This window comes from Neofelis nebulosa, chromosome 5, assembly GCF_028018385.1.
Source record: "Neofelis nebulosa isolate mNeoNeb1 chromosome 5, mNeoNeb1.pri, whole genome shotgun sequence".
NCBI classification, from domain to species: domain Eukaryota; kingdom Metazoa; phylum Chordata; class Mammalia; order Carnivora; family Felidae; genus Neofelis; species Neofelis nebulosa.
In genome coordinates this window covers 61066867-61083144 of record NC_080786.1, presented here as the reverse complement: position 1 = coordinate 61083144, position 16278 = coordinate 61066867, and the positions used below count along the sequence as shown (strand labels likewise).

The window sequence follows — 16278 nt, the reverse complement described above, 5'->3', positions numbered from 1 at the left end:
GAATCTCTAATAAAACAGAAAATAGAGCCACGGTAGGGAAGTGGAATGTAATTATCCAGCTGGAATTTGGCCAGTGTGGTATACAGATTCTCTCAATTCCTAAGGAAGGGAGCATAAGAAGTTTAAATGATACTATGCTTGAGCCACAGATATATTTCTGACTCAAGCACAAAAGTGTCCATTAGCTTGTAAGTCTCCCCCAGTCCTACTTCATTCACAATCCCACTGAAGAGTTCAGAGCCCTAGGAGTGTGAATGTAAGCCAAGAAAACCTTTACTCAGGCAAAATTCACATTTCTCTGATGTGGACAGGAACATTTATACAGTAGACAGCTAGAAAAGCTCTACTGGTGTTTTGAGATGTAGGCTCTCTAATCGGGTAGAAGTTGTGGTATCAGATACGTCAACATCATCTCATTGCTGAGTGCTGCTTAGAAAACAGTCCGTCCAATTCTAAATCTGGGAGGCAAGGCCTTTTTGACTACAAACTCTTTGAGAATTTCCTGAAATCTATGAACCTATCTCCACTCTCTCTTTTTCTGCATGTGTGTGTGTGTGTGTGTGTGTGTGTGTACACACTTATATGCAATTTCAGGGGTAGAGGCATCCACTTCACTGAATTCAATCCATGGATCCTCATACTCCTCATAGAAGCTGTTACTTGGTCGGCTTGATTTTCTATAGGATGCTACTTCAGGAGAGGAAAACTAAATTCTCTCCTGAACACATAAACTGCTAAGGAAACTTCTATTGCCTCAGCTCTCTCTGGTTGGAGAATTGGGTCCAATAGATTGCATATAAAGAGGACTTACACACTGAGGTTTTTTGTTGTTGTTTTTTTTTAATCTTGATTATGTCCCTATCTATCTCTATCTATCTATCTATCTATCTATCTATCTATCTATCTATCTATCTATGATAGTTTCCATATTCCACAGAAATGATAGAACAACGTTATACAAACTAAGTCTTAAACTCACAGGTACCTTATTTCAATGATAAGTGTCTTGGGGTTAGCTGCTTAAAATATTTCTAAAAGGATTTTACATGTTCTAAGTACTTAATGTTGCTAATATGTTAATGATTTTTACCTTGAACAAATTAGGGCATCTGAATCAAATAATTCAACTGGGTTTTCCCCCACCTTGGGATATTTAAAATAAATTACCCGATATGCCAGGTATATTTTGAAGCTACTACAAAACCACTGGTTTCTTATTGAAGACTAAAGATAATCTTTACATCATCTCACTAGGTATTCTTTTAAAAAGCGTTGGGGCCCCTGGGTGGCTCAGTTGATTAAGCATCCGACTTCAGCTCAGGTCATGTTCTCACGGTTTGTGGGTTTGAGCCCCACATCGGGCTCTGTGCCGACAGCTCAGAGCCTGCAGCCAGCTTCAGATTCTGCGTCTCCCTCTCTCTCTGTTCCTCCCCCATTCATGCTCTGTCTCTCAAAAATAAATAAATAAATAAATAAACACTAAAAACAATTTTTTAAAGTGTTTAGTTCTTGTTTAGTTCTTACAGCAGGCATGGGTTTGTCCTTTCTTCCTTCTTTCTTTTCTATATAATTTACTGTAACCGAACATATTGAGATACTAAATCACCATGTTTATTGATTATCTACTCTACAGGGCATTGTGACAGGTAGGATGGGGAATTTAAAGATATATAAGACAGGTCTTCTGGAGAATATCCATTATTGAAGATAAGACATGGACCAGAATAATATAAACAATGTTATGACCATGATTTATAGTTTGGGGTATCGAAGGTAAATGTATTTGTTACATTTGGCAAACGATAACTTTATTTTACTTCAGAACTCCATAGTAAATGGAGGGTTCAACATCATCACTTTTCAAAGCTTTTATGAAATAATGACATTTAAAAAAAATTGGTGTTTATTTCCTACCAGACAGAGCTGTCAAATTTGCATTTTTGATGAAAACCTCAGTTATTCCAAGGGCCTTCAAAACATCTTTTAAGTCAATTTCTTGTTCCACTGTGAACCTGGAGAACAAACACATAGGGGGAAAAGCATTTAGTTACAGCATTTTTAAAGTATTTAGTTACAGTATCCTGTTAACCTGGCACAAGAGCAAAATGTTAGATATGTTGATTTGAACAGCAAATTATGCTACAACTGGCTTTTGACTGCAAGTATTGACTGTGCTTCAGTCAAAATACTTTTAGGATTTGACTGTGCTTATAAAAAGAGGAGATGGCAAAAAGAATAATATATCAGAATAGTATTAAATTATTAAGTAGGAAAACTATTTGATGAGGACGGTAATAGATATGGTGGAATAAATGTTTTGAGATCAAGAATGTAAAACTTGTAAATGAGTAGCTTTCAAAATCCTTTGACCTAGTAATATATTTGACTTTTTTAAGCTGTCAATGGCTAACCAAACATTTGCCCAAGGCATTTGATTCTCTTTTTAGCGTCCTGCTCAATTCCCTGTGTGTGGAGACAGCCAATCGCAGTACAATGGATACATTTAGCATTTCAACTCCATACACTCAGAGAAAGGAAATATAAAAGCTATCATGTTAAAAATATATATCCTCATGGTTATATTAACCTCTAGGACATAAGCCTGTTTTTCCTGGTAGCATCACAGAAAGACGTTCATCAATGAAAGTAAGCTAAATATTACATTTTAAAAACTATACACTTTTAAAATTACATTAGAGATTTTTTTAAGCAAAAGAATTTTAATCTTAATTTTTTGTCCTGATGGACTTTATGAATTCTTTTACGTAGAAGTGCGTCACGTTTGCGAGAAGAAATAAAACATCTCTTAAAACTGAAATAAAAATGGGTACCGTGGTCATGAATAGAATATTAATTTAAAAAATGGTTTCCATAGAAAGTTTGATTGGTCCTAATGTGGAGTCTCTCCCCAAACGATGAAGTGTGTCACCCATCTTTCTAGCATAAAACAAGGAGAAAACATGGCTGCATTAACACATGAATGCAGTTCTTGGAAAGCAAAGGTTTTTATTACTTTTTTAGAACAAGTGAAAACGACTAGTTAGAACCAAGGGTTTCTTTTTTTTCTAAGGTGTTGGCTCTTGATCAGTAAAGATCATAAATGTCAGTTTTTGTCCTTTAAAAAGCCAAGTCTGTGACAGTCACCAAACGTTACATTAGCATCACTTCTGATGTCTGGTGACAAGGGAATGACTGCTGTCAACAAGACTCAGACATCAAGAGGTATCATCAGGGGAAAATAGTTTTAGCGGGTTCATGTTTATGGGGAAAATATGACAAATAGACAAATAAATGTATAGCAAACATATTAAACCAAGTACTGAATTTTATCTGTATCCTATACTCTAACTTGGACTTAACATTGTTCCTTTTGTTTCCTTCAAAGAGCAGGTGTTGGTTGTGAAAGTAGAGAAGGGGGATGAGTTGGGAAATACGAAATGTCTCAAAGAATACATTCAATCGCTTGATTAAGATGTTTTGTGTGTCTGCTTTACTTTTATTATTCATTGATTGATTGATCGCTTATATGAAGATTATTACCAAGAACTATTCCAAGATTATAACAGATTAATTTAAATATCACCAAAGCCCTTGGAGGCAGGTATTATTATCATCCTCAGCTAATAGAAGAAGAAACTGAGGAGCAGAAAGATGAGATAATGTGACCAGGGTCATCCAGCTAACAAATGGCAGAGCAGGGATCCAGGTGGTACTCTGTGTGTCCTGATCCACCTAAAACAGGAAAGCAAAGGAAGAGATCAGGAGAGGATACTTTGTACTTCTTAAGAGCAACCTGGTCTGTGTCACATTTCTGAGGTTTGCTGTTTCGGGTGAGGATGGTAATTCAGCCAGATTGAATTCGGGCAAGCTCCTTAATTTCTGAGCCTCGGTTTTGCAGTGTAGGAAATGGCCTTAGTAATTCCTGCATCATAGTATTGTTGAGGGGACTGAACGAGGTCTCTGGAAGTCTTAGCATGGTGCTGGCACGTAGGAGGCATGCAATAAAGGGCAGATAGTGTTGATAGCACTTGTGATAATGCCATTATGCATAACATTCACATTATTATAGACGTTAAGGTGTTTATATTTGCACTTCAGTAGTGGTGGAGTAATTTCATCAAATAGCTGTTGAATCCATGCTGCTTTAACTGTAAATTAGTCAAGTCTAGTGTATCTAGTGTCTTTTTTATTTTAATATCTGTAGTATCTGGCATAGGGCAATACACACAGGGTGAAGTGAAAAAAGTTTAGGTGCATTGAGTGTTCCAAGTTGAAGACAGGATGTAAACAATTTCCACTTAGCCATTTCTGATCTTTGTTTCCTTATCAAGCTATTGAAACATAGCTATTACCCATTTACTATCCCTTTCTTCTTAATATAGACCAATATTCATATAAATAATCATTGTCATCTCCCATACACTGAGGGCTCCCAGACACTATGCAAATCCTGTTACTTATGGTATCTCATTTAAAAATTTTTTTTTAACATTTATTTATTTTTGAGACAGGGAGAGACACCATGAACGGGGGAGGGTCAGAGAGAGAGAGGGAGACACATAATCTGAAACGGGCTCCAGGCTCTGAGCTGTCAGCACAGAGCCTGACGCGGGGCTCGAACTCACGGACCGCGAGATCATGACCTGAGCCGAAGTCGGATGCTTAACCGACTGAGCCACTCAGGCGCCCCATATGGTATCTCATTTAATCATCCTAATGATAATCTCACAGAATCCCATGAGATTATGCATTGTTATCTCTTTTCTACAGAAGAACAAACTGAAGTTTAGCCCTAATCACACAGCTAGTAGGTGGTAGAATGAGGACATGAGCTAAATTCTGTTTGACCGCAAGGCCTCCTACCACTAATAACTAGAATTCCAACAATGGCTATTTAAAAACAATCAACTTACAGATTTTTATATTTCACCCACTGAATTTAAAAAGAAAAAGCCACAACATTGCTCTTTTAAACCCAAAAGGCATGCGCATTTTAATAACGTAATCATGCACTTGCAAATTTCTGAGTAAGTTGAAGAGGTATGTAGGAGGCAGAAGCATTGGAGACTGAGCTGTGTAGAGCTAGTGTTAGGAAAGAATAAATATATGTTACATATAACGAGATTTAGAAAATTTATAGGCCATTAAGAAACTAATCAAGAAAGCTTCTGTAGAAAAACCTATAAAAAGCACTCACATTAAAAAACAAAATCAGATGGGTTATATATGAGTTTTCTTTTACAAACATCAAACCAAAGTGCTGTATTTCTAAGGCAATCATTTCAAAATAACAGGATGGTCTCTGTTGACAAAATAGAAAACCACTTCATGTCCATTGATTTCAAGCACTCTGATCAAAAATGACAAATCTGAGGGGAGCCGGGATGGCTCAGTCAGTTGAGCCTCAGACTCTTGGTTTTGGCTCAGGTCCCGATCTCATAGTTTGGGGGATCAAGCCCCATGCTGGGCCCTGTGCTGACAGCGTGCAGCCTGCTTGGGATTCTCTCTCTCCCTGTCTCCTTGCCCCTCATCCACTCATGCATGCACTCTCTCTCTCTCCCTTTCTCTCTCTCAAAATAAATAAATAAACTTTTAAAAAATGACAAATCTGAGACTACAAAAGAGTGGAAAGATACAACAGCCAGGTACATCTGCATTCCAAGTATTCCTAGATATTTGATTTTCATTTTAGAAAAATCTTTTGTACCTTATATAATGAAGAAGGTAATGTTCATCAGAGCAAGGTTTTTAAAAAATCCTACTAAAGGAAAAGTATATATAAAGCTACCTATAGATTAACACAAGGTGAATACTAGGAGTTAAAATGTACACTGAAAAATAAATAATAGTGATAACAGATAATAATTATATGATGCTTATAATATAGGCATCTGTGCCAGGCATTATTCTCAAGTGCTTATTAGATATCTTACATATATTATATATGTATATATATATATATATATATATATATATTAGCCAAACTATTTTTGCTAGTATGAATAAATTGCAAGAATATCTGGTAATCTCATTTAAATCTTAGAAATGTATGACTGTCCATAAACCTTTTGGTATTTCACTAGATTTGGTTATATCATATAGGTGGAAAATTTTTACCCTCTCCTGAATAGAGTTTTGTATTTTCGATAAAAACACAATTTCAATTCAGCATTTGATTCCTGTAGGACTTATTGTTAAGGGGGGAAAATAATAAAAATGCAAAAGTAGTTGCCCATTCTCCTCTTTAAAATACCATACACCTTTATACCCTTTAAGAACAGCATTTAAAACCTGTAAGTATACAATCTAATGTAATGGAAAATAAAAGTACCTGTCAAGCAGGACAAGAATGTGGTCAAATTACAGAAATGCAAAGTTGTGTTTTCAAAGTAATATCTCCACGTGAATAAAACTATACAAACCACTTAAAACAGACACGTGAGTAAACCTAGAAAATGGCTACCGGAAAATTTTTACGTTTGCTAAAATGAGGGCACAAAAATCATCACCTTCATTGAACATTTGATGGATCGTTTCCCATTGATTATTACCTACATATAAGTATTTGAAAACCGTCAATTTCTTAAAAAAGGAAGCCACATTCATCTTATCTAGCTATTTAACCTCTCTCTCTATGCATTAACCATGCAGAGGAAGAGTTCATAGAACTTCTGGAGAAATGGATGCATGGTAATTAACTGTGTCTAGTTTAGTATCAGGCATTAATATGAGAAAGCAAGCTAAAGTATTCCATAATTGAAGAGTATCTCTTAGAAAATGAAAATTTAATTTTCTTCTGCCACGTTCAATTTCTCAGTGGACAGGACCTGGAGGCCACATTTTCTAGTGAATATGGTTGAATTAGGATTTGTGATACTTATTAAGCATTCATTTAGAATTCTGTTAAAATACCCCTAAATAACTTTGCATCCTCACAGAATTGAAGCATTTTGAGATGCTGCATTAATTCATGGAATTTAATAAGGGAAGCATTAACACAGTCCTGAATTTCTCATATTATCAAGAAGAAGTTCTTTAAAAATATAAGGAAAAATACACATCAATATCAGGCGAAGAAGCATGGGAAGGGCATTTTAGGCCAATGCAAAAACATGCATGGAGACCCAGAGGCAGGCCAAGAGCAGGTTATCTGTAGCCTAACGGCAACCACGTGGATAGTACATGCCACAGAACGTTTGTTGTGGTGTGTGGCCAGAGGCAGCATTGAGAAGAACATCGGGACCCTGCATAGATTTTATTATTTAAGCCACAGGGAGAATTTTAAGCCTCTTCTTGCTTATTTATGGTTGCATCTTGGCACCCAGCACTGTAACGTGCTTGCGCTTCTCCCAACAATGTTGGAGATAATTTTCTCTCCAGCTATAATCAACTTTAAATATTAATGAAATACAGAAGACTGCCAATGCAAATGATATTCAGAGACAATCTATTGAGAAATCTTCTAAAATGAAGCTAAGAATATTGACCAGGATCTGAAACTAGGTCTTGGTAAACAGCACTGAATGAATCACTAAGTGAGCTTGTGTCTCTGGGCAGGACCTCCTGAATACAAAAGAATCGTTTAAAGAAAAAAAGGAGAAGGAAGCGCAGGTGAGGAGGGGAAGAGGAGGGAAGAGTGAAGGGGTGTTGAAGAGAGTAGCTAAGACTTAAAATTCAAAAGCAGTGGCAAGGGTTTTTTCTGAATCAGAACCTCCATTACTATCTCTCCCTCTGAGATGTATCAGAGGGGGTCACACAGAAGCCTCTCACCTGGGCAGGTACACTTCCACTTTCTGCTTCTTCACAGAGTTTGCCCATTCTTCAATCAGCTGTGCTTTGACCAATGGCTCCAGAGTGGCCAGTGGAACTTCCTGTCTGGACAATACCAACATCATACTGATCTCCTCTCCCTCATATGGTATTTCTAGGACTTGGTAGATACCACCAGCTTCATTGGAGCCATCACTAAATTCTCCTAAAAGGAAAAGAAAGGTGATTAAAGGCCCACACCAAAGTTCAAATAAAAGTTTTAATTTGTAATAACTTTGTTCCAAAATAGTATATAGAATATAAGAAACTTCAGGCATCTGAGGAAAAGAGGGTTTAAAAAAAAGAAACAAATAGGCCCTGAAGTTCAAGTGACTCTTCGGCCCTAAAGAAATTATTTTATTTTAGAATCCCCAGAATTACATCACATTTGTCATAATATGTTCTCTAGACTTACTTTTTATTTTTAAATGAGATACTTCAAATGAATATATATTTAAGGGATATTTTTAGAAACAAAAATAAGTCCTGGGTAAAAAAATGAAGCCCAGGATCCAAATTAGATGAAATCCATCTAACTAAGATTTCTAAGAAGGGAAAAATTAACCACATAATACCTGGGACTGTATTATCACCACAGCTAAAAGTCTTGGGGCCAGAGTAGCATAGTCCAAATGAAATCTATTACATTTTACAGTAGTTATCTAGTGTATTTGTAGTGCTTAAGACCTCCAAACTAGGTAATTAGGTTAATTAGGTAATTGGCTTTGTGTTCTAATAACTCAGCTAAATTCACCAGGCTTCCATACAAAAATAAAGAAATCTTTAAAACAAATAGTCCCACCACCACCTTAAAATTTCCCTCATTTTCAAAAAGAAAATGTAATGCTTTTGTTATAAATATTTTCCTATAACTGATCTAGGTCCTTTAGACATCCCGTTAAACACTTTGGTTAAATGTTTGGTTCTTATTTTGACTGTTAATTTGATTAACTATGATTATAGTCTTTTAATTTTACATCATACTTTTAAATAGCATGAACTATTAGTTCCAATATGTACTTGGCTTACAATTACATTTCTGCTATGATAACAAATTATTACAGTTCAATATAGTGTGTAAGAAGGATTAACATCCTAACCTTCTGAAAAGTCCAATGAAATATCTTTTTTTTCTAACTTATTTTTTTTAACATTTATTTATTTGAGACAGAGACAGAGAGCATGAGCGGGGGAGGGGCAGAGAGAGAGGGAGACACAGAATCCTAAGCAGGCTCTAGGCTCTGAGCCATCCGCACAGAGCCCAATGGGGGGCTCAAACTCATAAACCATGAGATCATGACCTGAGCCGAAGTCAGATGCCCAACTGACTGAGCCACCCAGGCGCTCCGGTCCAATGAAATATCTTTGAAAATAATGCCAAGGATATTGAGTTGCATCACATTTCATAGACTCACAATAAATGAAACTATAAATGAATAATTATGTCATACACAAGTCTGAAAGCAAAATTTTAAAGAAATGCTTATAATTCAAATAGTGGTGAGGAATCCAAAGCAAGAGCAGAGTGGAACATATGAGTCACTGACAACCACCCCAAAGCCAATGGCTTTTTGGAGTAACTCAGAATGTTCTTACACAGGTCAGGTGTTTGCATATGAATAAAGCCACTCTGTGGGTGTAATCAACTTTATAAGTTAAAGAAACATATTGGAAAACTGTCAGTGCATATAATATTCACTCAGGATCTAATTAGAGAGGCCTTTGAAAATGGAGCCAAGGAAATTGAATTGTAGTCCAAATAAGATTGACATTTGTGTAATAAATATTTCATGTTCTTTCTTAAAAAGCTGTTAATATACAGCAAGACAAGAAAAATAAAAGCCAAAAGATCTTACCATAATAAAATTCTCCTTGTTGATACATCATTGGAATTTGGACTTCACTTTCATCATCTTTAGTGAAGGAAAAGGTTCTAGTATTTTCAGGTCTAAATTGTGACTTCCAGTTCCCCTTGAAATAGACAGCATTGATGAGTGCCAAATGAGTGCCAGCATCAAAATCCCTTGGGGATACCAAATCTTTCAAGAGATCTGTGCAGGAAAAAGTGGAGAGATGAAAATTCATATTAAATCTGAAGGTGAAAGGAGACCAAAATATTACCAAACTACCATCTGATAGAGTAATCCAGAAAAACTGTATACCATTACCAAATTTATAATAAAAATTGAAAGTATCTTGCATTTGAGATGCGTGGGTGGCTCAGTCAGTTAAGCATCTGACTCTTGATTTCCGCTCAGGTGAGGATCTCATGGTTCATGAGTTTGAGCCCTTCGTCAGAATCTGCACTGCCAGCAGAGCCTGGGACTCTTTCTGTCTCTCTCTGCCCCTCCCCTGCTCTCTCTCTCTTTCTCAAAATAAATAAATAAACATTAAAAAAAGAAGGAAGTATCTTGCTTTCAAAGGAAAAATGTTAAGCAAGCAAGCATGCGTGCGTGCGCACACACACAACACACACACACACACACACACACACACACACACACACACACACAGTTACAGATTAAGGGATCTAAAACATTCACACCACCTAAAATAAAACTGGTAGGATCCTGACACTTGAAGAAACTACGGAACCACATACAACAGAATCTCACGTTTTACCACTTTCTAGTTGCAGTGATGCATGTAAAACTCTTAACATAGACTAAGCACTCAATGATCATTTCAGAGTTCATTCTTAAATAACATACACAATTAAAATGTCATCCAATTCAAAATTCCCCCCCATAAACACTGGATATCTTTCTACCAAATATAACAACTGCATTCAACTAGGTGAAAACAGATGAGTGAAAACCTATCATTTCTATCATTTGAAATGTTCCTTTAGAAATCTATTTTCAAAAACATTGGGTTTTTGTTGATAGCTGAAAATGTTTAAAAAGAGTTTGGAAATAGCTTTTAACAATCCAATCTATTCCAAATGTATTATTATTCTTGAATTATTCTTTGAATGTTAAAATACAAACATAAGTTTCTTTTATCCTACATTTTAATGTCATAATTGAAAAAGATAGGACCAAAATTTATATTCTCTCATTTTATTAATCATAGAACTTCTTTAGGTCCTTACAAAGGTGCCTCAGAATTTTGGAAATAATAGGACATAGGGCACATGGTCAGGGTTTTTGTTGTTCCCACATAAAATTTATTAGATTGATATTATTTGGGGGGTTTTGACAGTAGGAATTAATCTAATGAACATCTGTAATCTCCTTTCAGTTTGGTCTCATTTTTTTAAATTCTAATTTCAATTATGTTGGTGGTAAAATTAGAAAATAAAATGATAAAATATGAAACATTTGGAAAGCTTAAATACATTTTTAAAGTATAGATTAGAAATATTATTTTATTATTTTGAAGATTATTTTTCAAGTAATCTGTACACCCAACGTGGGGCTCAAACTCACAACCCCGAGATCAAGAGTCACATGTTCTACCAGCTGAGCCAGCCAGATGCTCTAAGATTAGAAACAAATATTTTTTAATTTTTTTTTTTTCAACGTTTTTTATTTAGTTTTGGGACAGAGAGAGACAGAGCATGAACGGGGGAGGGGCAGAGAGAGAGGGAGACACAGAATCGGAAACAGGCTCCAGGCTCCGAGCCATCAGCCCAGAGCCCGACGCGGGGCTCGAACTCACAGACTGCGAGATCGTGACCTGGCTGAAGTCGGACGCTTAACCAACTGCGCCACCCAGGCGCCCCTAGAAACAAATATTGAAATAAACTTATCGCTTTCTACTTCTCCATTTATTTGGGTTTAAAATGGGCTGCTCTTTTAAAAAGAAATCCTATAGTTCTGTCATTTAAAAGCCAAACCCTGATTTTTAGCTCTCTCTTATTTTCTATTTTAAATATATTGTTAAGAGGGCCACCAACTGTCATCCTAACTGCTATCTAACTCATTAAATAAGTTAGCTCAAACAAAGTTCCACACAGTGGTTAAGATTACCATACAGAGGAAACCCGTTATTGGAGAACACAGATTTCAGACTGATATATCAATAGTGCCAAAATTCTTTACATGCCAAAAGATTTAAGTTCTTTCATAAATGCTTATTCATATGTAATGCTTCTAAAAAGACTATAATCTATACGAAATAATTATCAGATACTCAACTAAATGCTATCTTTCAAAAATTCAAATGGAGTGAGGGGCAAGTAATTTCAGAAGTAAAAGAGAGTTAAAGCTAAACTATTACAGAAAGAAAGGAACCAAATGACATACTATTTGTGTTATTCTCCACCCACTTATTGATATGGTTGGCCACAGCTATATTTTGACTGAAGTCCACATGATTTACTTCTGCATGAAAATACTTTTTCAGCATTTGCAAAAATTCCTCATTGACATGAAATCCATTTTGCACGAAGAGGGAATTGGCAATTTTCATCACATACTGGCTCTCTTTAGCAGTTACCATGTTAGAAAAATCCTTCAAGAAGGAAAATTCGTCACCTGAAAAATGACAAAGGATAAGTTTATTAGTGGAACAAACACAGTGAACGATCACGGGGAGTGGAGAAGCACTGAAACACAGCAAGGGAGATTGATGGAACTTGGAGCCCAAGGGAAGAGCACTAACTCGTTCCCTACACAGACCTGATTAGGAGGCTCCGGTATTTGTGCTAATTCCGGATTTTCAAATTAACTTTTAGTATTATCAACTGGCATTAGTTTCCATTTTCATTGATACCTTGGTAGAATCTATAGATTTTTGGGGGTTGTTTCCTTTCAAAGTACTTAGGTTTATTTTCATTACATTGGTCTCCGTTTTATAATTATCAGGAAAAAGGATTAAGTTTAATTACCTGGTTTAAAAATTAAAATAGTCCTTGGAATTTTACTTTCACTAGACTTTTTTTTACCTAATAACGAGAAAAATCTATTCGAAATTATTGAGTTCTCAACTTTTTAATGAGTCAGTTCTCATGTATATTAAAAACATTAAAATAAAAATCATACATCCTGTCAAAGTGATTTCAAAACACCTTTGGGCTAAAAACTTTCCCCAATACATAACATTTTCATAACAATAAAACATTTCAAGGAATTCTCGATGCTCCTTTAAAAATGAAGACACAATTGGTTTTAAGCAAAAATTTCTGATATTCTTAGAGAATGATGTTGCTTTTCTTTATAGCAGTTCTCATAGTTATAAATTTTCACTTATTCAGGTGATAATTAATACACGTCTCTCCCTCTGGACTGGAAACTCATTAAGAATCATGTGTGCTTTTATTTATCACAATGAGGCTTATTGAAATAATACTAATAAAATATACAATTTCCTTAGATTAACTCAGCTAAAGATGGAGCCAGGAATTAATACTTTTCTTGGGTTTCCTAATGGTTCTCCTAGCCATACCGTCTCAGTGACATCACTTTCTCACATCATGTAAATACTGCAGCCTGTAGCATAAGACAGCATAACTGAGTTGACAGTTAAAGTCAAACCACCTTGAAAATGTAAACCTAAGCACACTCACCATCTTTCAGGCTGTCATATCCCATCGAATGACGGATTTCTTTCAGGGTAGACCCTTGGGCCCCAAGTTCCATCATTCCCATAGCGAAGGTAACGCTCAATGGAGAGAAAAGAATATTTTCATCTTCCCCAGTGGCTCGAAGATGGTTATACATATTCACTGACAACTCGGCAATGGTTTCATCAGGGAAAGTGGCCCCTAAAGCCAAACTTTGCAGAACCAGCAAAGACAACAGTCCAAGGAAAGCCATGATGGGAGAGTTCAAACCTGAAAAACAGTAGTTTATGTATTAATCATTAATTATCTCTGAGAAATGGAGTGAAAGGTAAAATAAGTAATAATTATTTCTTGGCAAAGCTATAAAGCAAACCAGGTTTTTAAATGTACACAGTATTAATATCTCATAACAAAACCCCCTTAAAGGATATGCTGGAAGATACTATTTTTAAAAAGGCAATTCATAGTCAAATGAATAAATAATATTGCTAAATTCTGAGGATTTTCTAGGAACAAGGTATTTCCTGGTCCCCGCTGTGGTGTACAAGAGTGTATACAGATGCATATATAACGAGTTATTATAGACCATGTTTGATGAGGCTGATTTATCAATTTTTCCTATCTTCACCATATATATTTTGGTCATGATTTTGAAACAGTTTACTCTAGCTTACACTAAACTACACAGGTCCAGAAAAAAAATAATGAAAACCAAAAGATATGTACAAGGTTTAAGACGAACTAGTAAAGTCAGGTATTTGAAAATAATGCTTTACCCATTTACTACAATTTATAAAATTAATGCACCATGCAACTGGGTTGTCAACCGGCAGGAAAAGATCAGACACACACCTGCCACGGGCCCCAGTTTATTCAGCCCAGGCTGCAGAGCCCACAGGAAGTGGTAACCCAGAGAAAAAGCAGGGTCAGCACATCCTTACGCACTTTTCCCTTTGTACATTGGCTTCTATGAGGCGGCTGCGCCCAGTGACAATCTCGGGGCAGGGGAGCCTTCTACAATACTGTCCTTTTGTACTCAGGTTGATATTACCATTTCAACTTATACAAACTGATGCTTCTATTTAAATGAGTATTTCTAAATATGAGGCTTCTCTGGTTCTTGAACCATATTCTCTCTGGAAGAGAGAGTGTCAGTGCCCAGACAACTCTAGATAATATTTCTGCCCCTTGGCACTCCAGTATTCCAGCAGCCCTGTCTCCCCACAAACAGCACACAGTGACAAGCACACACTGGGGACAGAATTTCCTCCTTCCTTGTGTTCTCCCGCTTTGTCACTGCAGGCATCTAAAAGCCGAACTGCCTACTCGGACAATCAAGTAGCTTCCTTGTTCACAATCTTAAAAAAAAAAAAAAAAAAATCACTAAAACAACATGTAAAGTGATACTGAGCAAACACATTTAGAAAATTGTGTTTCAGTTCGCATGGAGCATTAACAGTCCCCGTTACTCAGTTAACAGATGCACACACATTCACCTAAGACTGGTGTGCTTCTGCCAAGCTTCCGAGTCACAACGACCTCATCCCTCCTGCAGTGTTTGAATTCCAACTTCAGAGAACTGCCTACTTAGTTTGTAAGTCCTTCACGTTTCAGGGCTCAGTTTTAGGTATCAGTTTTTTGTCTGAGAAATCCCAAGCACTGCCGCCACCCCTCCACTTTTGTGTGAAGGTTTAGATCACTCTCCTTTGCTTAGGAAGGTAAGGTTCAGCCTGTATGTAAATATGGACTCTCAAAACCCACACTGTGGGAGACACGAGGGAGACACGATGGCTGCCCGTGGGAAATCAAGTGCACTGCTGTAGAACAGCGGCCAGGGGTGCCTGTGGTGCAGGGACTGAAGCCAGGGGCAGAGAACGCAGCTCCCCTGCTAGCCTACGAACTTGGGCCATCAACGGCAGACTGCTGTGGCATCCTTTCTTCCTTCTGTACTCTAGGGAACTCAAAGAAAAGGTGGAAGTAGAATAGGGGAGCTTGAAGCTCTAGATTTGGATGGAAATTTAGCAGGTACCTCTCTTAGTTGAAAGAGACCTTAAGACATATATGGTATTTAATACGTGGGAGGTATTACCATTCAGTAGAACTTGGAAATATAAGTCAGACTCAAAGGTCTGCTCTTAAACCTAACACTATACTGCTGTCTGATATACCCTGCAAAGACCCAAACCTGGGCCTCATTACTCTCATTGAATGTTATCGAGTATAAGGCCAAGAAGTTGAAGTCACTATACGGTAGTGGTATCTGTCATCCAATAGCACAGCTATTTGGAAACCATAGCATTTAACATGAGTATCAAATTTTAGGTTAATAAACATTTTTCCTTCATATAAAACAAAACCAACCTATTGCCAACCAACAAGCATTCCAGCAAACAAGGCCATGTCTATTATGTTCATAAGCATTTTTATTTCCAAGTGAATGTACCATGAGATAAATAAGCTAACACATGATGTATGATCTTTGGCAAATCACATGCCTTCTCTCAGTCTTAGCTTCCTCTTTCATGAAATTAAGATGCCAATCCCTACTTCACACTATTATTGAAGAAATAAATGAGATAGTGTGTGTTTGAAGCCCTCATTTTAAGCTACAAGTTATATTAATAATAGCATTATCATTAGAGAATATGTTTCCTAGGTTTGCCAAGTCAAGGAAGAGGCTTTAGAGCCAAAATGAGTATTTTATCATTCCTGCTCGCCCATCTAATGCAGCACAATTAGCCATTCATTCAGCCAAGATCAAAAGAGCACCATGAAGTTACCAAAATTTATAAGCACGGGATCTTGTCCTCAAGGAACTCCCATCATTGTACAAAAGCATATAATCAGTTATAGTCCTTACCTTTTTAATAAAAGAGATTCTTTTAAGAATCAGGAGAAGGGTAAATAACCTCTTCAGAAAATGCACGCCTGTGGATAACAGAACATTATTTTCACTGACC

General features: G+C 36.6%; 1 protein-coding gene across 2 annotated transcripts in view; it reads right to left on the bottom strand.

Annotated features, from left to right (window-relative positions):
- Positions 1–16278, bottom strand: part of SERPINI1 (serpin family I member 1) — a 72374-nt gene that overhangs the window by 12999 nt on the left and 43097 nt on the right. For both annotated transcript variants that reach the window (XM_058730423.1, XM_058730422.1), the window contains exons 2-6: positions 13322–13588; positions 12060–12290; positions 9666–9860; positions 7771–7975; positions 1915–2012 (exon numbers count right to left, since the gene is read on the bottom strand). In XM_058730423.1, the coding sequence (XP_058586406.1) occupies positions 1915–2012; positions 7771–7975; positions 9666–9860; positions 12060–12290; positions 13322–13571 (979 nt within the window). In that variant the 5' untranslated portion in view covers positions 13572–13588. The remainder of the gene's footprint in view (positions 1–1914; positions 2013–7770; positions 7976–9665; positions 9861–12059; positions 12291–13321; positions 13589–16278) is intronic.